The sequence below is a fragment of the Gracilinanus agilis genome, chromosome 2 (assembly GCF_016433145.1).
Source record: "Gracilinanus agilis isolate LMUSP501 chromosome 2, AgileGrace, whole genome shotgun sequence".
NCBI lineage: Eukaryota > Metazoa > Chordata > Mammalia > Didelphimorphia > Didelphidae > Gracilinanus > Gracilinanus agilis.
This window is the reverse complement of record NC_058131.1, coordinates 319,871,331-319,896,129: the sequence shown is the minus strand read 5'-3', so window position 1 is coordinate 319,896,129 and position 24,799 is coordinate 319,871,331. Positions and strand designations below refer to the sequence as shown.

Below are 24,799 nucleotides of genomic sequence, written 5' to 3'. Positions count from 1 at the left end.
TCCCTCTGGCTTTCTAGTAATGGATTCTGGCAAATTCTGTGCTGGGGCAATGGGACATATGCCCACAGAAAGGGCTCTGAGTGCTCCCTCGGATATGCACACCACAGGTTCACCACCATAGCCCTAAGCAATGTTACCTCCTTTTCTCCAGTCTGATAATGAAGTAGCTTCTCTAGGCCTCAAGATCCACCTTTTTCTATGTGCCCTTGATTCTACCTCCTCTCAAGTTTTCTAGCAGATTACTCCCAAACATCTTCCCCTTTCCTCTAATCTCCAATCTTTCTCTTTTATTAATTACCTTTCTTTTGCCTTTACCTTTAAACATGTTCAACATCTCCCTTATACTTAAAGGCAAATCTTCAGTAGATTTTATTATCCTTTGGGTTCTGTCAGCCTTTATTTTTCATTGCTTCCATAAACAGAAGAAAGCTGGATAGCCTCATCATCCCTACTTTGAACTCTCTGCAGTAAGGATGTCCACCTTATTCTTTACCTGAAGCTGCTCTCTTCAAAATTATCAATGACTTCTTATTTGCCAAATCTGCTGATCTTTCATCAGTTATTATCCTTCTTGATCTCTCTTCTGTATTTGATCCTACTAACAACACTGTGCCTCCAGGGTAAGCTCTTTCCTTTGGGCTTTCTCTCTCTGAGTTTTTGCTTTTACCTCTTTTACCTATTTAACTGCTACTAAGTTTCCTTTGTAGGATATCATGTGTGTCACATCTCCTAACTATGAGAATATCCCAAGTCTCCACTTCTGTCTTTGCAATGCATGAAATACATTCTCTTCTCATTTTCATCTCTAGGAATCCCTCTATTTCTTCAAGATTTGGCTAAAATGCTACCTTCAACACAATGCCTTTCCCATACCCCCAATTGCTAGTGCTCCTCATTATCTTGCAGTTATTAGGTGTGTAAATGTATTGTGTACATGTTGTTTTCCATAGAATTTAAGATCCTTAAGAACAGGCATTGTTTGATTTTTTTTTTTTTTTTGTCTTCTAAATGAAAACCCTAGTTCCTAGGCAATGGTTACCATATAGTAGGTGCTTAATAAATGCTTGATGACTGACTGATTTCTCTGATACCACTGGTGGCATCTTTAATTAGTAATAAGGTAAGTCTACAATTAAGGCATTTTCAAGGGTTCAATATATGATTGTTTCACAAGCTCTCACTGACTTTACTAATTTCATCTTCTGTAAAAGAAAACTAATCAACACTGTAGGCTTAACCTGTTAGTCCTGGCCACGCCCAGCCTTTAGTGCTATTCCCCAAGGAAGAGGGGGAAGAAACAGCTAAGGTAGGGAACATTATCAGTTTCATATTTTCAAAGTCAGAGAGAAAACAGCTCCATACTAGGATGGAGCCCAGCAGCACATGCTCTTAAATATTCATAAGGGCTGGAAATGCATCCCTCCTTTAGATTTTCTGCCATCTGCTTTTGTTTCTTGTCTTTTCATTCTTATGCCACAGCTGCAAATGAAAACAACTACACAATAAGACAAGTTAATTTGAAAAAAAAAAAGTTTTAAATAAAAACAGTCAAAGGGAAGTAGAAAAGAAAGATGACCTTTCCCTGAGTTTCTTGGGCACCCCAAGATGTAGCACAGGTTGATTTTGCCTAGCATTGTTAAAGAGACCTAGAGTTAGACATTAGAAAGCTACAGTTAGAGTTAGAAGATGAGGATTTTAATATTGGTTCTGCCATTGCTACTTGTATAACCTTGATCAAATCACTAAATCTCTTGGAGATTCCTCAGTTCCTTTATATGTAAAATTGGGCAGGGGAATGGGGGTAAATGATCTCTAAGGTCTCCTTCTAAATGAAATCCTACTAAGTCTAGGATCAAATAGGGGGTTAAGTCAAGGCCTTTATAAACCTCCATGCTATGTGATTATACAAATCACTTTGACACTCTGAATCTCCTTTTCTTCAACTCTAAAATAATATATGTGATGGCTAGTTCATATTTAGGTAGAAAGAAACAATACTGTATTTGGAGTTAGGAGACCTGAGTTCAAATTCTGGCTTTGTTGCTTAACAACAGTGTGACTGGCTATAAATCATCCAACTAATTCTTCATCTTTCAAGTGGAATTATTCATGCTTATAGGGATATTGTGAAAAAAGAACCTTAAAAATGTACATGCTTTAGAAATGAGTATTATTACAAGTCATTCATTTATTAAGCAAATAATTATCAAGGGCTAATTATGCTATCATATTATATTCCATGCTGGCAGAGGAGACACAAAAATGAAAATAACATGTTCTATACCCTCAAAAGGATTAAAATCCAAGAGACACAGAAAGATATATCATGTGAATGAAAACATGAGTCATGCATAAAAGGAGCTTGAAGTTCAGAGGAGGGAAAAATCATGTCCCACTGGAGAAGAGAGAAAGGAAAGATAAGGGAAGGCTTCCTGTAGACAATGTCATTTAAGCTAGGCTTTGAAGCATAAGCAAGAGGGAAAAGTATAAAGCACTATAGATCCAAAATCTAATTACATTCAAAGAAATGTGACTTAACATTTATCAAGCACCTATTTGGTATATACTGGGGATATAAAAAATATGCAGTTCCCACCTTCATGAAGCTTACTGTCAAATAGACTGTGATTCATATACAATTTTTTTTTTAAAAAACAAGCCATATTTTTATAGTTCTTGAAATCTAAAAAATGCTTTCATCCCACCCCTCCTGGTATGGAACTAATGACCTCCTTGAAAGCAGAGAATTTTTATATTCCTTTCTTTATATGCCAGGGAGTACACCATAGGTACTTAATGAATGCTTACTGACTTTATGTCCATTTTATAAGTGAAGAAACGGAGTCTCTAAGAGATTTAAGAGATTTTTCCATGTACACATAATGACTAAATGTCCATCCTGAAAGAGGAGACAGAGAAGTTGGTATCTGCTTTTTCTGAGGTTATTATAAATCTCTTGAGTGACCATAATGTCCTTTCCATGTTCACAAATCAGGGAAGAATTTAGAGGTTAATTTAAGAAGCTTTCAGGGAAAAGCCATTTGGTCTAAATTGATTTATTACAACCACCACAATCTGCTATTACTAGGCTAATTAAAGCTCCCTTAGCTAATCTGTTGTTATGTTTGTTAATGTGCAGTGGGAGGTTTGCCAGCAATTGCTTTTGAGGACAACTCAACAACTCTATAGCTTCTAACCTCCTATCAGTACTAGCAGATAGGTGGTGCAAAGATTATTATCCCCATTTTACAGAGGCGGCAAATGAAGCTCAGAATGATTTGCCCAGGATTGTTTAGCCAAAACAGAAAAATCAGCTTGGAATTAGGCCTTTGATCTGGGAACCAATACATTTTCAACAAAGGGATTTTAGTTAAAAACAACAAATTAAATAAGCAAATCCCACAAAAATTAAAACATCATATTGGGTATCTATCCACTCGGTTCCATGCTCTGTGCCAGGGAAGGTCAAAATCAGTCCAATGAGTAGGGATCTCCAAAGCACTAAATTTGGAGTCAGAGGAGCTGGGGCTCTTATATAAACTCCATTATTTCCTTTAATTTTTTCCCCTTCTCCCTCTCCCTCCTTTCCTCCCTCCCTATCTCCCTCAGTGGATGTTTGCTTAGTCTACACTTCTGGATGCCCAGTTCCTTTTAACAGGTCTTTTTCAGGAAGTCAATGGCTAGCTAATCTTTTAGGCAATGTAAGAACCTCTTCTGGCCCTCATGGTTGTCTTGAAAACTGCTAGCAGCATGTACCTGAAGGAGTCACTGGTGGTGGCCTCCTTCATGTGTTAATTACACATTCTAAGTCTATTATGCATAGAAAGGGCACCTGCTGACAGCGAAAATGAGTAGCATCTGCCCTTCCTGTGCAGTGAGTAAATTGAAGGATCATTTCTACAGGAGATAATGGTTTTCTGATTCTAGTCCCTCTATCCCCTACATAGGGATGGACTTAACATTTAAATCATCTAAGAGGCAGGCTCCTTCACATTTACATGTTTCAGGCTCCTGGCACTTCACTTAAAATGCTAGTTATCCCCAATGGCTCCTTACCTCACAGTTCTACAGAGGTTTTGACACAAACGTAGTAAAGCAATACCACAGACAATGAGAAACATACTCATTTTAAATCAAATTTCATGGCATTCGAAGTTGCTGACAGCAATTATGGAAGGTAATCAAATTAAACCCATATAGAGAATATCTAGTTCTCTCCCTAGTAGTCTTTAATTCCAGTATCCTCCTCTTATCAGTAGGCACAGATTGCCTATAGATTTACAACAACCTACATGGTCAAATGTCAAAAAATTCATTCACAGAGGCCAGTATCACACACAGCCACAGTCATCTATTCTAGCATTAGGAAACAAATAGATCTTAAACAAAGCAGATCCCTATTGATTGGGGAATGGCTAAGCAAAGTGTGGTATATGAGGTTAACAAAATAGTATTGCACTTTAAGAAAAGATGAATATGAAAAATCACAGAAAGAAAGACTTCTACAAATGGATGTAGAATGGAGTTAACAAGCATTGTTTAAGCATTTATCATGTACCAGGCACTGTGCTACTGCTTGCAAGAGACAAAAATGCAGTTTTTGCCCTCAAGGAGCTCACATTCTAATGGGAGACAACATACAATATACTGTACATGTAACAAATATACAGTGTAAATAGAAGGTGATCTTGGAGGGAAGGGACTGAAGTAAGAGGAGGAATAGAGAAAAGGATAGCCGGAAAGCCCTCAGGCAGAAAAATGGAGTCCAAACTGAGTTTTCAAGAAAATCAAAAGACAGAGGCCAGTCTGGAGAGCATACTGGCAATGGGAGACAGCCAGTTAAATGTCATATATTTGGAGGATGAAGTATTATGTTTGAGAAACAGCAAAAAAGCCAGTGTAAATGGATCACATGGAGGGAAGTAAAGTTAGTCAGTAATAAACTTTTATTAAGGGTTATTATGTGCCAGGCACTATGCTAAGTGCTGGGGATACCAAAAGAGGTAAAAGAGCATCCCTGTCCTTAAAGAGCTCACAAACTAATGGGAGAGATAACAAGCAAATAAATATGTAAAGCAAGTAATATAAAGGACAAAAAGGAAATAATTAATAGGAGGCATTAAAATTAAGTGAGTTGGCAAAAACTTGTTATAGAAAATGAGATTTTAGCTGGCTTAAGCATAGATGGGGCAGGAGAGTATGCTAGGCATGAAAGACAGCCACAGAGAATGCCCATTTGAGAAGTAGAATGTCTTATTCCTGGAACAGCCTGGAGGCCAGTATAATTGGATCAAAGAGAACACAGTAAGGTATAAGAAAACTGGAAAAGTAGGAGGGGGCTAAGTTATGAAGGGTTTGAGATGTGCCAAGCAAAAGATTTTGTATTAATCCTATATAGCCAATAGGGAACCATTGGAGTTCAGGGAGTAAGGGAATGGTTGGTCCTGTGTTTTAGGAAAATCATTTTGATGGCTGAATGGAGAATGCCTGCAGTTTTTGCCCTCAAGGAACTAGCACCAGCAGGCTAAAATACACCTCCTTTCCCTCCTTGCAAAGATGGAGGTCTATGGATGTGGAACAATGATTATACAATCAGATTCAGGTGATATGCTGATTTTGCTATATTGCATTATTTACCTGTTCCCCCTTTCTTTTTTATTCTTTGTTACAAGAAATGGTTCATAGGATGGATGAGTGGGGGAAATTTGGAAGTGAATGTGATGTAAAAACAAATGACATGAATAATATTCTTTTAAAAGAGAAAACCAAAACCAACTCTCATATCACAGAATAAGAGAGTTGAAATGCCTGATGTTTATTAGCTGCAAGTCTCTGGGTGAGTCTAAGCCTCAGTTTTCTTATCTGTAACACATAACATCAGAATAACACCTCACAAACCACCTCCCAAGGCTGTTGTAAGAACCAAAATGATTTCCTATAAAAGCACTGTTTAAACTTTACAGCACTTTACAAATCTAATGTATTGTTAGTATTATTTGTATATACAGCAAAACGTTTCCTAGTCAAATACCAAAAAGGTTCTTTCAAAAATATGGTAAATGAATTATTATTTATCCACAGACATTAATCTGAAGTGGTCATCTAGTTCACAGTTTTCCAATCATCAATTCATTCACTGGCGTCTAGCCTCCTAGTGTTCTTGTTTCTTAGTAATCTACAAATTAGTAGCTAGGTGACTCAGTGGATAGAGAGGCAGACTTAGAAATGGGAGGTCCTGGGTTCAAACCTGAGCCATTTTCTTGCTGTGTGACCCTATTCAAGTCACTTAACCCCAAATGCCTAGCTGTTATTGCTCTTGTGCTTTGGAACTGATATTTAGTATTGATTCTAAGATGGAAGAAAAAAAGGGTTTAAAAAAATAATAATCAGTGACTTAAAAAATATATTTCTCTTCCTAGAGTCCTACTTCTCTCACCCTCTATATTTGTCCCAAAATACTTTTTAAAAGAAAATCCTTACCTTCTGTCTTAGAATCATGTATTCATTCTAAGACAGAAGGTAAGAATTTGAGATAAATAAATAAAATATCGCCAATGAGGTTCTCCTTGAAACCATGAAAGCAAAAAGGAATTTTATACACTGTGTTTACCAGCATTCTAATTGCAACTGACTCTACAATTTACTCTTCACAAAGCTGTGTGAGCATCTTAATACACTACTGGGATTATTTCACTCTTTTATTGAAAATTTTCAGTAGTTCTCCTTTGTCTAATGAATAAAGTAGAAATTCCTGTATTTAGGGTCCTCTGCAGTCTGGCTCCAATCTACTTGCCCAGCCTTATCTTATTTTACTTCCCTTCAAGTAGTCTACTTTTCAAGCCAAAACGAACTCCTCAATGTCCCTCATTCTTGTCCTGTCCTCTCCCATCCTTTTGCTTTTGATCACTGCCTCTCCCATACTTAGAACAGACCCTTCCCTCTATGTTTGTCTATACAGTTTTTCTGTTCTTTCAAGGTCCAACTTCTAACCTGCTACAGAAAGACTTTTCTGATGTTCCAAGGGAAATAATCTCTTCTTCCTCAAGTATAATACAGTACTATCTTTGGTCTTCTCCCAAATACTTAAACTTAGTCTTCCTGATATCAAAATTATTTGTGTACTTGTTCTTCCTTTGCTCCTTAATAGCAGGACTTATATATCTTGTATCTCAGTGCCAAACAATGTCGTGCACACAGTAAATAGTTAATTAATGTTTGTAAGATGATTATATTTGTTGAATGAGGAGCTCATCTATTTTTGTTAAAGAGCTATTTGAGCCTTTTAGATAATTAAAGGTTTTAGAAATCATGTTTTCTAGCTATTCAAAGGGGACTTTGTTTCATACACCCTCTCCTCCCCCAAAATTATGAAAAGTGGCTTTTTTTTAAACCTTCATTTTCTTTAAGTTCGCGCCAAATTCTCACTCTCCTTCCCTCATTCTACTCTCTTATATGGCAAGCAACCTGATATGGACTTTACATATGTAAACCATTTGGCCTTGTTTAATCAAGAAAATTTTTGCTATTTAAAAATTAGATTGATACCCCAGATCATTCTCTTCTAACAGATAATATGAAACATATTCTTAATTTCACAAAACATAGATTTTTAGAAAGAGTACAAGAATGAACAAAGTGAATTAGAAAAAGAGATCTACTTTTAAAAAAAGCAACAATGGGAGCAAGCAGGTGGTTTAGTGAAAAGGAGTGAACTTCTGCACATTTGAGTTAGGCTTGTTCTTGGACAGAAATAGATTCTCCATTAAATTCCTCCTTTAGTGAAAGCCAGACCTGGAGAGGGAAGGTCCTGGATTCAAATTTGACCTCAGATATTTCCTAGCTATGTTACCCAGGGCAAGTCACTGAACCCCAACTGCCTATTCCTGACTGCTCTTCTGCCTTGGAACCAATACTGACTACCATTTCTAAAATAGATGATAAGGGCTTTTATTAAAAAAGGGTTATTTAAAAACGGTAAGGGATATTATTTTTTAAAGACAAAAATTTATATTAGCTCAATTAACACACAAGAGCAAGTTCAGAAGAACAAGTTGGAAATAGTTCCTGGTTTTAAGAAGCTCCAATATATTTGCCCTCACAATATCTAATCCTACTATGGAGGAGATGGCATATTAGTTTTAATTCTACCTTCCTCCTTTTAATATAGGTGATACACCTAAAATGAAAACTGGAAAACTTCTATAATCTATGTCTAAAATGGAAAAGAGCCACAAAAAACCATCTCAATATTTGTAAAGATCTGCGATTTTGTCAATTTGGGTACCTCTTTCACAGATCTCAATATTCTACCTGGGGGTGGGGAGGCAGGGGAAGGCCAGACCTCTAGTGAAGAACTTCTGCACATTTGAGTTAGGCTTGTTCTTGGACAGAAATAGAATCTCCATTAAATTCCTCCTTTAGTAACTCAGAAAGCATAAAGTATTTGAAAGTTATACTGGTGGAGCACAAAGCCTAGTTGATACAGCACAAGACCAAAACGAAATGAAACCTCAGGTAGTGATAGGGAGCGCACACCACCTTACCAGCAGTAATCTAACAGATGTGGGGGCAAAACTGGGATGTAAACATGTTGCCAGAACATCGGGTAGAGCATAGCAGCAGACCCATGGATACAGGCAGTTAACTGCAAAAAAGAAAAAACAAGTATCATGAGATCAAAAACAAGTCACAGACTACGACATATAGTGATATGAATTTCAAATGGAAAAAAAAGGAGCAAGTTAAAATTTTTCATAGAATTATCTTGAGTGATACATGAGTAAAAAGTGTTTTATAACTATAAAATGAAATTTAACTGGGATGTATTACTATTTATAATATTATTAGCAACAATAACAATGGCTGCCATTTAGATCCTTAGAGTAATAGCATGAAGCAGATATTATAGGAGAGTATAATATTATTACTAATGATGTTATTAATTTTATCCTATTGTTCACATTGTATTAAAATTAGAGTAATAACAATACCTCAAAAGATCTGTGATTCCATTAATATGGATACTTCACCACTGTGGTAGATTTTACTTCCTTCATGACAGTGAAATAGCCATAAAACCTATCCCCCACATCTAGTGGCCAACCCTTCAGTAATGAGCTTTCTCACACTTTGCTAGGCTGGCAAGTTCCTGAATAAAAGTATCTGCAATCCATCATTAGGCTATTATTCAAAGTCTTTCCAGCTTGATGGGTTTGCTAGAGTTTGTGATACTCTGGAACAGCCTTTTTAAGAACCTAGGCTCTAGGGTCTTCTGCATACCTTGATGAAATATCAGAGGACTTTTCTGGAGCAATTCAATAATACTAATAGTTCACATTTCTGAAGCATTTTATAAAGAACTAAATGGTCTCAAGTCTCCCTCAGCTTCAATCCTCCATCTTCTACTCATCTGCCAATGTGATTTTCCTAAAGCATAAGTCTGCCCATGTCAGCACCCTATCTTACTTAACAAATTACAGTAAGCTTCCTATTCTTTCTAGAATCAAATATAAAAACCTGTTTGAATGAACGAAAAAGCATTTAATAAATACTTACTGTGTGCAAAGCACTGTGCTAAGTTCTGGTGATTAAAAACAGAAAAGCAAGATACTCTGCTCTCCAAGAGTTCATATTCTAATTGGGGGAACAAGATATATACAAGGCTTCAGCTGCAAGCCAGATGGAACAGTACCATGGTCTTTAAGGATACAGTGCTAAAACAGATAGTAATGCACCTTCTTTAATGTTATTTTCATTAATAAAATCATATCCATTTCTAACTTTGAACCATTTGATAAAGTAAACGACTTTGGTGGGGAGGACTTTCTTCTCTTCATCTTCAATAGCTCTGGCAGGGGTTGTAATCTGCAGAAGCAATTTCCAGGTTGTATTTCCAAAAAGTTTTTTTCTTTGAATGATGGATGGAGATCCTGGGCTAGACACAGGGCCAATGGTCTCTGTCAGGGGTTCTTGGTCTGTTTTTTACATTGTTACTTCTATAGAGATCCTAAGGTGATTTGACTTGCCCAACATGCTGACTCCTGTCTCTCCTTGAGGACTCTTTGTTGCTTCAACTAGGTTAGCCTATCTGTCTATAGGCTGCAAATCTAAAGCCTTTCACACCCTGATCCCCCTCTACTTTTCAGGTGTGTTACACTTCACTTACTCCCAGGCATTCTACACCATAACCAGATTAAAATGAAATTGGGAAAAGCTTAACAAAATAAATATACAACACAACATAGATAAAATTATTTTGTGGTTTTCTAAGTCAATATGTGGTCCACAAAGATCCATTTCTAACCAGTATAAAACACACTGCTCTACACTCCCCTACTTGGTTTTCCTCCCATATAATATTACACCTCCCATCTTTGACTATTTGCACTGATTGTGCTCCATGCAACCTCCCTTTTAATTCCTAGCTCCCCGGCTTCCTTCAACACTCACCTCAAATCTCACTTTCTGTGGGATGCTTTTACCAGTCCTCTCCTCTCCAACCCACCATTGCTAATTCCTTCCCTCCAGAATTATCTTCCATTTACATTTCATGAATCTTCTGTGTACATAGTCTATCTTTTGTCTCTCTCATTACAATGTTTGTTCCTCAAGAGCAGAGATCAAATTTTTGCCTTCCTTTGAATCCTTATTGCTTTAGTTACTTAATAAATGTCTACTGATTAAGAAATACTATGTAAATCATTCAAGCTCAGTAAGCCTTATGATTTGGAAAACTTGGCTAATAATAGGACTTACCTCATAGAGGAGTAGTGAAGAGTGTGCTTCATAAACCTTAATGTGCTATAGGAATATGGGTTTAGTATTCCATTCTAATGACAAAAACTCATAAATCTTGCCAAGATGGGAGGACTTTGAGTATAGTCCTGGAAACAGTCCATGTATTTGCTGTCTAAGGTTCAGCCTAGCTAAATGCTAAGATTATCATCCTCAAGAAAATAGCCATGAAGTGATGAATTGTTTTAGCCAGTAACTCATAAAGCTGGTTATGAAGGTGTGGAAGGTCTACAATTTACACTGGTGGAAGGTATATACATGCTGATGAGATCATGAATTTTTAAAGTATTGAAGTTATTATTATTAATGTTATATGTTAATATTAAATAAGATGAATATGATGCCTGCCTTAATGGAGGTCACAATCTAGTAGAGAAGATGCATACAAACATTAACTAAAATATAAGAAATTATTAATTGGTATTTGATGAATTAATTCTATCAGATAATTGGACTTTTGTTTCCCAAAATGTCATCTTTCTAGAATGTGAGAAATATAGAAAATTTATATTGATATGACATTGACCACAGTGTCTGGGTAACCGAAAAAAATATAAACTCTAGTTCAAAATGAACTGTAGCCACTTTGGGGAGATGGACAGAGAAAGACAAATGCCAAATTCTGTTTGTTTTCTTATATTTCTCAAGTTTCTGGGTAGTCTGGTCTCAAGAGAACTTTGGTTCTTTTGGAAGCTGTTAACTAGCATTTCGCTGACAGAAGGACATTTACTTAAAGCATGACAGCCAAGCCAAGCCCCAGTTAAAGGTATCCCAAAGGTTAGTTAAACAAGGACAGCTTTCAGCTGGATACTCTGCTACTGTTTCCCAGTTTTGAAAGCTGCTTGTCAAGGCCAGGTCTTTTGCTCTGTTCTTCCCTGATGCTTCACACTTACTGTACTGCAAATCAGGTAAACTTGACAGTGAAAACTTCCTTCAGCAAACTGCTCCCAATTCTAAAATGTTTTATAATTTGCAAAGGGTTTTCTACTCTCTGAAAGAGGAAAAGAGTGGTCCATGTCACTTATTCCATCTTACAGATGAGAAAACCAAGGCAATGAGATGCAAAATGACATTAAGGTTAACAAAAGACCACCAGTGTCAAGACTCTTATTAGAGAGGAATCAACCTTGTTCTCCTTGGTCCCTGAAACTATGGCCAATAGGAACATGCTATCCAGAGATAAATTTCAGCTCTGGAAACCAAGTGGTGGCATGGGGGAGTGGGAAAAGACCTAGATTTTGGAATCAGGAGACAGACTTGAATCCTGACTGACAGTTAACTGTACAATAATGGACTTAACCTCTCTGAGCCTCAGTTTTTTCATGTATTAAATGAAGACAATAACATTTATATTACTAACTTCACAGGTCTGTAAGGAAGGTTTTGCAGACCTTAAAGTGCTAGAGAAATTTGAGTCATTAATAACAAAGGAAAAAATATTAATAATTAATACTTTCCCAAATTAGCTGCCAGAGGAAGGAATATCCTGGTGGTCTTCAAGTGGAGGGTCTATGACTACTTGTCATGGATGTTGTAAAAAAGGATTAAGGTTTCAGGTAGAAAATGATTTAGAATCCCTCTGATATATGCAGGGTCTCTCTAAGTCCCAGTTCCCTCGTCTCTTCAAATCCTGTGACCTACTCCCCTGCTTTATGTAGACCACTTACAGGGCTGTTAAACCTAGGTCTTACCATTACCCACTACCTAGATCACAATCTCTCATATTCTTCTATCTGACTCTATGGCTTCCTTTCATACTATCTCTCCCTATACCCCATAAGTCTTATACCTATTCTTTGTCTTCATCACAACCTTCCAATCTTCCTACCCTTCAGTATTACCACAGACCATTACCCCTTACTCCCTTTTTATTTTCCCCTCTTCCCAATTTCAACTTTACAGTTAACCAATTTGATTCCACACTGTCTTCTACTCTAGAAATACTCTCCAAGCCCTGACTTACTACCATCATCTGTCTGGACACATGCAATCAGCTGCTAAATCTTATCATTGCTACTCTGCCATCTCTCCCCTCTGACCTCTTCTCTCTAATTACATATTTATTATCTCAATTCAGACCTTTATTTACTCTCATCAGTATTACAGCAATGGGCTTCTAACTGGTTCCTTTGCCTGAAGACTCCCCATTTCCATCCAGCCTCCAAAGTGATTTCTTTAAGTAAAAATCAGAAAATATTTCACTACTCAAAAAACTCTTTATTGTTGGTCACTTGTTTTTCAGTTATGCCTGACTCTTCATGACTCCATTTTGGGGTTTCCTTGGCAAAGACACTAGAGTGGTTTGCCACTTACTTTATTTATTTTACAGAGGTGGAAACTGAGGAAAAGAGGATTAAGTGACTTGGCCAAGGTCACACAGGTACTAAGAGTCCGAGGTTAGATTCAAATTCATGTTTCCTGACTCCAAGCCTGGCATTCTATCCATTGTGCCATCTAATTGCTGCTCTAGCAATTCCTTGGTGTTTAAAAGATAAGATATAAATTGGTTATTTAAACATTAAAATATTTAAAGGCCCCAACCTATATTTCTAGTCTCATTACACATTATTCCCCCTCCAGCACCCTAAAGTCCAGCCAAGCCAGCCTTCTTTCTGCTCTTCACACATTGGCCATTTTTTTTGTTTTTGTTCATTTGTGTCCAACTCTTTGTGATCCCATGGATCATATTGCCCAATGGGTTTTCTTTGCAGAGATTCTGGAGTAGTTTGCCATTTTCTTCTCTAGTGGATTAAGGCAAACTGAAGTTAAGTGATTTGCCCAGGATCACCCAGCTATTAAGTATCTGGGAGCACATTTGAATCAGGTCTTCTTGATTTTAGGCCCAGCTCTCTACCTACTGGGTCACTTGGCTGCCTTCATACTTGGGATGCATTCCTTCCTCACCTCTGTCTCTAGAGTCCTTCACTACTCTCAGGATGCTTATTAAACACTACCTCCTACACAAAGTCTTAACTGATCCTTCCAACTGCTAGTGGCCCCCTTCTCTAAATACTTTGTATTCATTTAACCATCAAACATTTACTTTGTATTTATTTTGAATAGATTTATACCAGTACATGTACCCTTGTACCCCAAAGTCACAGAATTAGGAGCAGACCATTCTAACCCAATCACAAGATTATTTCCTGCAGCCATCTGTGGAGATGGACCAGTGATCTATCATTCCCTCTCATCTCTAAAATCCTTGACAGTAACAAATGTTTTGACATCAGAAATAGATATGGTTTTATCGATAGGAATGACACTAAAGATGATGCATTATCTTAACATCTGTACTTTAAGGACCAGTGGGTATTTTCGTCTGTTCTGCAACTTAAGAGTTCCTATAACTGCTTATATTAGAATGAGAGCACCTTGAAAGCAGGAAATCTTTTGCTTGTTCTTCTGCATTCCTAGTGCTTAGCATAGCAAAGGTTTAATAAATGCTTTTTCTTTCTTTCATTCATTCATTCATTCGTTCGTTCGTTCATTCATGTTAACTCTCTTGATAACTAAGCTCCTTGAGGGCATAAATTGGTTCACTTTTTTTGTATCTATCTCCAGAGTCTACCACAATTACTGACACACAGTAGGAGCTTACATGCTAGTTGGCTGACTAATAAATAATGACTGTTTAATAAATAGAAAATACCATTATTGTCTGCATGTTAGATTTACAGAAATTGAGACCAAAAGATGGCTTACAGAGAGTTATTAAGTATCTGAGACTGGATTTGAGCTTGGATCTTCCTAACACCAGGTACAAACTTCTATCCACTTTACTCAATAATAAAATGAATACTAACTAACTACCTCACAGTGATGTACAGAAGATTTAATTCAATAATGGATGGGAAAGAATTTTTTTAAAGTACTAAAAAACAAGAATATGTTATTTTAAAATTATTTAGGATTATAGGACCTTTTAGATCCCTAGAGATCAGAGTCCAACTTCTTCATTTTGTCGATAAGGAAACTAAAGGAAATTTTCTCATGATTATATGATTAAGTAATTGATGGAGCTGACATTTGAACACAGGCTTCTCTGATTTCAAATCACTATAATGCTTTCTATTATGCTAACCTGCGTCCCAAACATTTGTGAAAGTGTTAAAACTAAATAAATGATAATTCTTAAATCAGTCCCAGCACATTTCCTGGGATTTCTTGGATTTCTTGGTCTTCCCAGGAAGAACCTGGGTCTAATTCCCAGGAAACTCTCTACTTTGGAATAATTTTATTAGTCATAATTTTAGTTTATTATTCAAAATCTGGCAGGTAGAAAATGGCAGATTCTAGTTTGAACCACAGTTTCTTGACTTGGAGTAGAGTGCTCTTTATCTCACTGAACTGAGTTTAAAAAAAAAACACACCTTACTTTCTGTCTTAGAATTAATATAGTATTGGTTACAAGGCAGAAGAGTGAAAAAAGCTATGCCATGGGGTTTAAATGACTCTCCAAGAGTGACAGTGTTATGAAGTGTTTGAGCCACATTTGAACCCAGGACCTCCTATCTCCAGTCCTGGCTCTCTATTCACTGGGCCACCTAATTGACCTCACTGAACTGAATTTTACAGAGTACATCTTTCAGGTCAATATCCTGGAATGATCAGACACATGTCAATGTCTTCTAATTCTTGATTCTGTCTGCTACAACTAGAATTCATCTCTTTTCCCCTTCTCATTCTTGCTCCCTCTGCCATCTTCTAACTGCAATATCCTTTTTCTAATCTTCAACTTGAAGAATTTTTTCCAATTTTCACTTCTCTGAGACTGAATTGCCTCATGTGTAAAGACGTGATCAAATAAGATAAAGCATTTTGTTAACCTACACTACCTCATTGGGTTTTGGGGAGAAAGCTCTTTGAAAAATTTAAGGTGCTAAAGAATAATAAGTCATTATTAATAATATTAATAAATAATAAAGTGCTATAAAAGTGCAATCTATTCCTGAGGTCTGAATTGAATAGAAATCAGTATTCCCCAACCCCTACCCAGAGAGTCCACCTCCTTTTTAACTTCCTTGTTTTCAGTCACCTAGGTATAAAATGTAGGTGTCATCTTTAGCTTTTTGCTCCACCTCACTCTCCAAAACCAGTCTGTGGCCAAGCCTTGCTGATACCACCACTAGAATATCTCTCATATCATTCTACTTTTTCCCAGCTACATGACTACAACTGGTTCAAGTTTTAATCATCTCTCACCTGATCTACTACAATGACCTCCTGATTGATCTGATGCCTCCAATCTCACCTTCTGAAATTCACCCTCCATATAGCCAACACATTCCTAAAGCAAAAATAGGACTATGTCATTCACTGCTTGATAAAGTTTCAGAGGCTTTCAATTACCTCTAGGATAAGATACAAGCTCCTCAGTTTACAAATTAAGTCTCTTCACAAATTGTGTGCTATCTTTACAGCTGGATTTCAAATTACTCCTCTTTTGACCCACTCTTTATTGTTCCCTATTCAAAACATCTCATCTCTTTGCCTTTGCACTGGGTTCTACTCATGTCTGGAAGTCTGTCCTCATCTTTGCCTTCTAGAGCCTCCAGTTGCTTTTAAAGATTATCAGCTCTGCCATTACTTTTTTTTTTTTTTTTGGTAAAACACCAAACAGAAGAGTTTATATTTTATTCTAAAGACAATAAGGAGCCACTGAAGAGTCTAGAGGACAGTGGCATGATTGGCTCTGCTTTTTTTTTTTAACATTTATTAATATTCATTTTTAATATGGTTACATGATTCATGCTCCTACTTTCCCCTTCACCCCAACTGCCATTACTTTTGACACACAGTCTTTCCTGATTCCTTCCTCCTTTATTAATTCTCCTCCCACCTTGGTCTTAGAGCTCTCTCCTAAGGGTTTCTCTCCTTTTGAAAGGGACTAATTTTCTTCTTATAGTTCTGAATACTCTGCTTTTATTATGAGCATAAATGAAACTGTTCTGTCTTTCTTTAAAAAATAAAATAAAAACAACGATGTTTAAAAGAACAAAAAGTTCATGAAAAATTAAAAAATGAAAAATAAAATTTTAATTAAAATAAAATCTACTTTGATATTTTAATGAGTCTATAGAGTTACCCATATGAGTCCTCTCCCTCCTACTGCACAGATCACAACTCATTCATATCTTCGAAACGTGAGGGACTCTTGTCCATGTTGTGCCATAAATTCTCCACAGATGTTCTACTCAATATTTTGGGATCTTTCTTCTAGATCTATTGATTTTGTCTGGATATCAACATCACATGTAGACAATTGATCAGTTATCTCTATCCCTCTTTTACTAAATGACTGGCCTACCTTTCTGGGAGATCACACTTCTCATGGATGTTTCCATTATGCTGCTTCTCTTATATATACTACTTGTTGATAATGACTGGTGCCTACAGATACCCTTTATGCACATCTCGATTGTTCTATGGGTGACTTAATTGTAATTCTTATGGGATAGTGGTATTCTATGATTTGCAGTCATATAGCATCAGGAGATGAGTACTAATGTTTAAAAACTTGGCCGTTGTTTTGGAAAGAAACTTGGGGTCATTAAAAGTATTGTGCAATTTCTCAAAGGCAAGTGAGCTTGTGCTGCTCCTCCTGTTCAGTTCTGGGCTCAGCCCATTGTCCATTCACAGTGCCTGTACAAGATATATGTATTGATGGACCAGCTCTATACAACCCATATAAAAAAAAATACATAAGACTAAATATAGTCTTAGAATTCACTGCTTGGTAAGTTTCCAGTTACAAGGTCTTGGCTTCCCCTGAGCACAGTTTGAAATAAAATAATGCAGCTTGTTCCTACGGCTGGAACACATAGAGCAGAGTGTGCAGGCAAGGATGCTTTGGCACAGATCCAATGTTTCAAACCTGTCTGAAACTGTCACTCTCGTCTCTGCTTGAAGGGCTGCAAATAGGCAAGCTGCAAGATTGATGTGGAATTTGTCAACTCCCATCATCCCAGAGAACTGGAAACACTTTACAAATGTTCTTTTGTCACCTTTGTCGCTTAGAACAGATGACTGTAGATGGGATAGCACTCCCATTTTACAGAAGAGAAGTGAGGCACAAGATACAATTCATTGTAAAAAGATCTGAAAATTGGATGGAAGTTTTAAGAGAAGTATTGACAATTTGAAGCTTCCAGAGGAGTAATGGACTAAGGCAATGTGGAGGACTTGGAACCTTGCCATTTTAGGATTTGTTGAAAGGATTGAGTATCTTTGGTCAAAAGAGAAGAAAAGATTGGGGCAAATAGAAGGATGGCTTCTCTTCTATTCATACAACCATACTGACTAGGTTCATTATAAATTTATATCAGTTAGGCCCTTACTAGTACTATTTTTTTTCCTTTCCTAATTGACTTTCTAACTTCCCCCAGGAACAAAACAATGTCCTAAAATGTTCCTTTTTTTTTCAAAGCCTCCCAGCAGATTCCGTCCCTCTTCTTGGCCCTCTTCTTCACATCATACTTTACTGAGAAAATAAATAATAATATTAATAACTTGTACAGTACAGAACAGTAAAGTCTTACAAAGCACTTGCATGTGAGTTAAGTGCTATTTTTATCCTCATTATACAGAAGACAACTGAGGCTCAAAGGTTTAGTGATCTGCTCAAGTTCAAACAGCTAGTAAGTGCCTAGGATAAGATTTGAATATAGATCTTTCTGACTTGTAGAATGACACTATTTACCCCCATACTGCCTCTCGTATTAAGTGAACTTCCTCTTCTTTCCTATTCATGAACTCACTGCCATTATTCTCTCTCCTGCTGAGCATTCTAGTCTTTCTTTTCAACAAGGCCAATGTCTCTACTCTTACCCTTAAACTCATCCCCCTTAGCTTGCCCTCAACCATTCCACACCCTTCTTCTCTAATTTTCAGTCTTTCCCTATCTTCCAGTTCCTTTTCTATGTTCTTATCTGTGTTCATGTTTTTCATCCATGCCCTTCCCTCTTCTTTAAAGGAAGGGAATACTCTGTTTCTATAGATTTATTTTCTAGCATGGTAATTAACATATATAAGACACAATGAATAAATGAATAAAAGGAAAGTTTAAGTGACCTGCCCAAGGTCATAATTCTCACAAATTCTGATCACACAGCTCCTCTGTTAAACTACTATTCTGATTTTCAGAAAAGTATGATTAGGGTTGAAATTTTAGGTCATGTGATATAATTTAAAATTTAAACATATGTATGAATAATGTTTTAACTAAACAAATTGTATCTACTTATTCTAGAGCATTAGACTTCAAAGGAGGTACTAAGATCAGAAAGGACATTATCCTCAGAGAGTATATAGTTTTGTACAGGGATAAAAAAAGTATACAGACAACTATATTACAAATAATTCTACCCTCTTATTTTAGAGATAAGATAACTAAGGCTTAGAAAGGGGAAGTAACTTCCTTATGGTTGGGTTACAATTTAAACCTAAGTCTCAAGACTTTCAGTTTATTCATTCTACTCCATAAGTTGTCATTATTGTTATTGTTTAGGAGTGTAAGTCATATCTGACGCTTTGTGACCCTGTTTGGAGTTTTCTTGGCAAAGATACTGGAGTTGTTTGCTATTCCCTTCTCCACCTCATTTTTAAGATGAAGAAACTGAGGTCAAGAGGGTTAAGTGGCTTGTCCAAGGTCACACAGCTATCTGAGGGTAGTGTCTTAGGCCTGTTCTAAGGTCTTCTTGACTCCAGACCCAGCATTCTATCATGCCATCTAGCTATCTGATGTTTCAACAAAGATTTTTTACTCCATATACTTTCATTTTCTGCAATCATGCCACTGATCTAAAAAACTTTCCAGTTTCCCAACACTTTCAGAATAAATTCTTATCATAGCATTTAAGGCATGCCATAATATGGCTCCAATCTAACTTTTCAGCCTCATCTAATACTATTCCATTTCAAACACTAGGTTCAAGTCAAACTGGCCTAAAGAACGTAACTTTCCTCAATTTTGTCCTACCTTCTCTCCTCATTGCACCTATACTCATTCCATTTTCCATGCCTTGGAAAGGGCACCTTTCTCCATCATCTTCTACATTTTGATGTCAATATTTTCCTTTAAAGCCAAATTCAGATGTTACCTCATCTATGACCCTTCCTTTAGATTTCCCAGATAAGGATATCTCCCTCTTGTCATAGCAGGTTTTAGAGATCTCTACTTTGTACTTATCTTACTCTTACTTATAGTTATATATGACAGTTACACATGCCCTTCCTCTCATTAATTTATAAGCTTCCTGAAAACAACGTCTGTGTGTCACATTTGCTTCTGTATTTTTAATATTAAGGACAAGGCCTTGTACATATTAGTGGTGTGAAAAATGGAATTAGAAAGAAAGAGGTGATAAAGCGAAAGAGCCATTCAGTTTAGAGTCAGAAGACCACTAGATTTCCTACTTATTACTGATATAATCTTGGCCAAGTCACTTCTCCTCTCTGGGTACTTGTTTTCCTCTCTGTGAAATAATACTGTCAGACTAAATGACTTTTAAAGCCTTTTCCAATTTTAAATGCTACGAAGCTACAGAAGTGAAGAAACTAGTGAAGTTCCCTAGCAAAATTGCATAAACAACGGATGATCTGTGCCTTGGCAACCAATGGGCAGATCAATGGCCACACATGTCAGAAAACATGTTATAGGAATAAAAACTTTTTTCTTGTGAAAGTCTTTTGATGTGTTTATAGTACAACAGGAAAGAATAAAAATCAGTTAAGCATCTCCTATTTAGCATCCTTAAAAGAAAACAATCAATACATAGTAAGAGCAAACAGAACAAAAACATGTAATTTCCTTTTATGCAAAAATGCCACTATTTATTGACAATGAAATCTTGAAATGTAAAACACTAAACATAGATGGAAAGTGCACTAGGAAAGACTCTGTATTGATGTGTGTTACTGTTTCTAAAGATGGTAGCACTCTGGATGACTTCCATGGCTTTTATCTTTCAGGTGCTTGATGGATCCTAAGAAGCATTAAGTCCCCATCTTTTCAAATAAAATTGAGAAAAATGCAATGGACTGAGGTATTACTGGCAACATCTGGATTTACCAAGAGAGGGTCACCAGAAGATCTCAGACTAAAGTACTCTTTATATATTTTTTTTCTCTCCAACAACTAAAAGTGAATAAAAATGGGCTTCTCTAACACAGAGTAAATGTTAGTAATATAGGGATATAAAAGGCAACAATAGCAGGACTTTTTAATTCTAAAATTATAGGGGCCACAAAACCCAAGTAAAATTATAGCCATTTCTTTCAGAGTAATGCTATACAGCTCTATCAAGACTCTGTGATGATGACAAATGAGATACAATGAGATATTTCAGGCAGCTATGAAATCAAACTTAGGTTTTAGTGACAGGCAAATATACTTCCTAGACACATCCTTCCCCATCTTTTCCTATCCTCAAATCAGTAAAGTGACATATTCATTTCTTTCATGTAATACATCTGTCAGTTGGAGATAAAATCCCACTAAGCTTGAGTCAGCCTTTGGTTAGACTACATTATAGCATCCGGCAACATCCATAGTTATCAAGATATTAATTTCAAGGTCAGAGCTAAATAGAGGATAATACAGTATTTACTTAGGTATGGTGAGTGCTCTCTTGTATTCCAACCCACACTTTAAAAGTGAGCTCAAATGCTCTTTTCCAAGAAATGTCTGATCTTCCTCCATCACAATACCCCTATCTTGTGCCTCTCCTCCTGCCTACTCTACTACTTTCTTTGCACCTTTCTTATGAACATTGATATTTCAATGAATGCAAGATCTCATTGGAGTAGCTACTCCCTCTACTGGTGAAGATCAAACATCTCTCCATACCTTCTCATCCTACACAATTCTCCTCCATGTCTACCTATAAACATTCTGGAAGATCTACCTAACCAATATGTAGGAGGTCGTCTTTTGGTTCACTTAACAGTCTGTAGAAAACCAGTTAGGCATTTCAGCCAATCATATTCTACTTTTGCTCTTACTTCATGACCAGCCTACCTTCACTTTTGGTCAGATATATTCTGATGATATCTTTGCACTACTTCTTACAAGTGCCTTGTGCATCTAATTATTCTAGATTTAGCTATCTGTGTATCAGAATGATCTATCAGATTATGAGATACATGAAGAAAAGGATCATATTTTAGTCAAATCTTATATTTGAAGCAGAACTAGGAGAACATTATACATAGTACCTGAAACATAGTGGAACAATCAAATGTAACAGACTTTGCTACTAAACGCATTGCAATGATTTAGGACAACTCTGGGGGATTTATGAGAAAAAATGCTACCCACATCTACAGAATGAACTGTGGGAGTAGATATCCAGAAGAAAATATATGATGTATAACTTGTTTATATGGGTATATGATTTGGGATTTGGGCTTTTAAATATTACTCTCTTATAAAAATGAATAATATGGAAATAGGATATGAATGATAATACATGTATAACCCTTGTCAACTGTCAACAATATAATATGCTTGTCAACTCCAGGAGGGGAGGAGAGAAAAGGGGAGGGAGACCACATGAATCATGTAACCACAGGAAAAATTTTAAAATAAAATAAAATTTAAAGATGTTTTCAAAGTCTTATATTTGATTCAATTTAACAAACACTTAAGGTCATTAAGGGCACACTATATGTCCAGTCATTATGCATTCTACCTCATTAAAAAGCATAGAACATTGAGAAACATCACATTTTCTCTATTCCTCTCCTGAGATATATAGGGCCTTTTTTCTTATCAATGACCTCATTGAGGTACAAGCCTATTGGTAGAATTTCTAGGTCAAAGTATATCACCATTTTAGCCAATTGCCTGACATAATTGCAGTTGAAAAACAACTAATGATAAACAATGCCTGCTCTCTTGCTTCAGCAGTTAACATATAAAATTTAGCCTTTCTGATCATAGCAGCATTTTTCAAAAAGTTTTATGGATCTCTTTTTTCTTTGTTTTTCTAACATCACAACCTTCCCAGTCTCCCACTCTAAGTAAGCTTTATCTTGAAACAAAGAATACCAGATAAGCAAAACCTACTGATAATCATTGCTTCTGAGGCTTCTGAAATATTCTACTCACAGTTCCCACCTCTCTAAAGAAAGAAGGGTAGTAGCAGTCTAATATTAGTCATGTTAACAAAAACCTAGAAAGACTATGATGCAAATAATAGATTATGAATACGATGGAATATTATTACATCACAGTGAATTATAAGAATTCAGAATTATGAGAAACTTGGGAAGAGTTATATAAAGTGATGCAAAGTAGGGAAAATAATGCCAAAATGACTGTGACTACATAAAGTCAGTATAAGAGAAGCAATAAAACTATGGCCAAATACAATGGTTAGTGTTATACTAATAAAGTTAAAAGACATATTCCTCTTTAAGTTGCTTATCAATAATTAAAATATTTCCTCAAGAAATATATTTTAAAAAGGAATTTGTTTGGGCATTCACTAGTAAGTATCTGTTGTGTCAAAAAATGTGTATGAAACATAAATGGAAGAAAAAAATCTATAAAAAAAATTGCTTCTAGCACCACCATATTTCTACATTACTGAGCCTGATTCGTGTTGTTACCTTTGTGTTACTTTCAAGACTGTTATTCCATGATATAAAAGTTCATTCTTCCTATTCTGAGATCTAATCTAGTCACAGAAAGCACTTTACAAACTTTAAAGAGCCATAAAAAATGAGCTGTTGCCGAGGTGGTGGTGCAAGCCTGTAATCCCTAATAATGGAGAGGCTGAAGTTGGTGGATGATCTGAGCTTAGAAATTCTGAAATGCAGTGTGCCAAGCCGATCCAGTATCTACACTTTTTTTTCTAATACCCATATGGTGAGCACCCGGGAGCAAAAGGCAACCAGGTTGCTTAAGAAATGGCAATTAACCCAGGTGAGTGACAGAGCAGGTCAAAACTTCCAGCAGTGGGATTGGGCCCATGAGAGGACACTGCTCATCTGGCCAGGGTAAGATAAGGAGACTCAGTCTTCCTTCACCAAAAAAAAAAAAAAAAAAAAAAAAAGACCTTAACAGTTTTCAAAGTACTTTCCTAATAATGACTCATTTGTCTTTGTATTTCGAAACCTTAGCAATGAGAAGGCACTAAGTAAAAGGTTTATTGACTAACTGAATAATGGTTAGGTATATGGTCTAGTATTTTTATCACTGTTTTATAGTTGAATAAACTTAGGATCAGTGAATGGAAGTGACTTATTCAAGGCTATGTGTATAATAAGTAACGCGGGACCACAGAATTAGAGTGGAAGAAATCTCCATCCAGCTCCCTCATTTAAGACACAGAAATTGAGGTCCAAAAGGTTAAAAAACCTAATACAAGGCCACAAAACAAGTGAAGAGTAGAGGCTTCAGAATCCAATCCTGTGACTAAATTGAGCTAGCTGTCTTTTCACTTTACCACACCAATGGGACACCGAAGTGTCTCAGCTTTAAGGCTAGTGCTTTTTTGTTTTTATCCATACAGCCTTAACAAGTAAGGCGTGGGGTGCAGTACCAGCAGACCCTTGTTAAAGTTTAAATAGTATTTGAATGTTTTTTCTTCAAGTTTTGAAGCACACAATGATCAGTTCTCCCCCTGTTGAACTCCTGGCAGAGAAAATAGTATAGGAGTCAGCCTATTTACATTATTCTCTACTTACAGTGCTCAGCTTGCTGCTGCTGATAAGGATCCGTCGTTCATATAACATACTGGCATAGAGGTGTAGCATGTTGTTAACATCCACAGCCACAAAATATTCAGTCAGATTTCTCTAGGAGGCATAAAAAAAAAGAGTTGGTTGTATTTGGGGTTTATCCATAATTATAAACATTAACAGACGGGGGAGAACATGAAACAGAAACAACTGAGTGCCCTGGATTCCTCTTGCAAGGTGCCATTTCCAAATTGGAGGAAGAGTCAATCGAAGGACACTAGACTTTTATAAAATCTCCAATAATGGGTGAGAGTTG

General features: G+C 36.5%; 1 protein-coding gene across 1 annotated transcript in view; it reads right to left on the bottom strand.

Annotated features, from left to right (window-relative positions):
* The window catches only part of DENND1A (DENN domain containing 1A), a 667,138-nt gene that overhangs the window by 308,397 nt on the left and 333,942 nt on the right, over positions 1-24,799 (bottom strand). Inside the window, exons 9-10 of the mRNA XM_044664250.1 lie at positions 24,490-24,600; positions 8,544-8,644 (exon numbers count right to left, since the gene is read on the bottom strand). Coding sequence (XP_044520185.1) covers positions 8,544-8,644; positions 24,490-24,600 — 212 coding nt within the window. The remainder of the gene's footprint in view (positions 1-8,543; positions 8,645-24,489; positions 24,601-24,799) is intronic.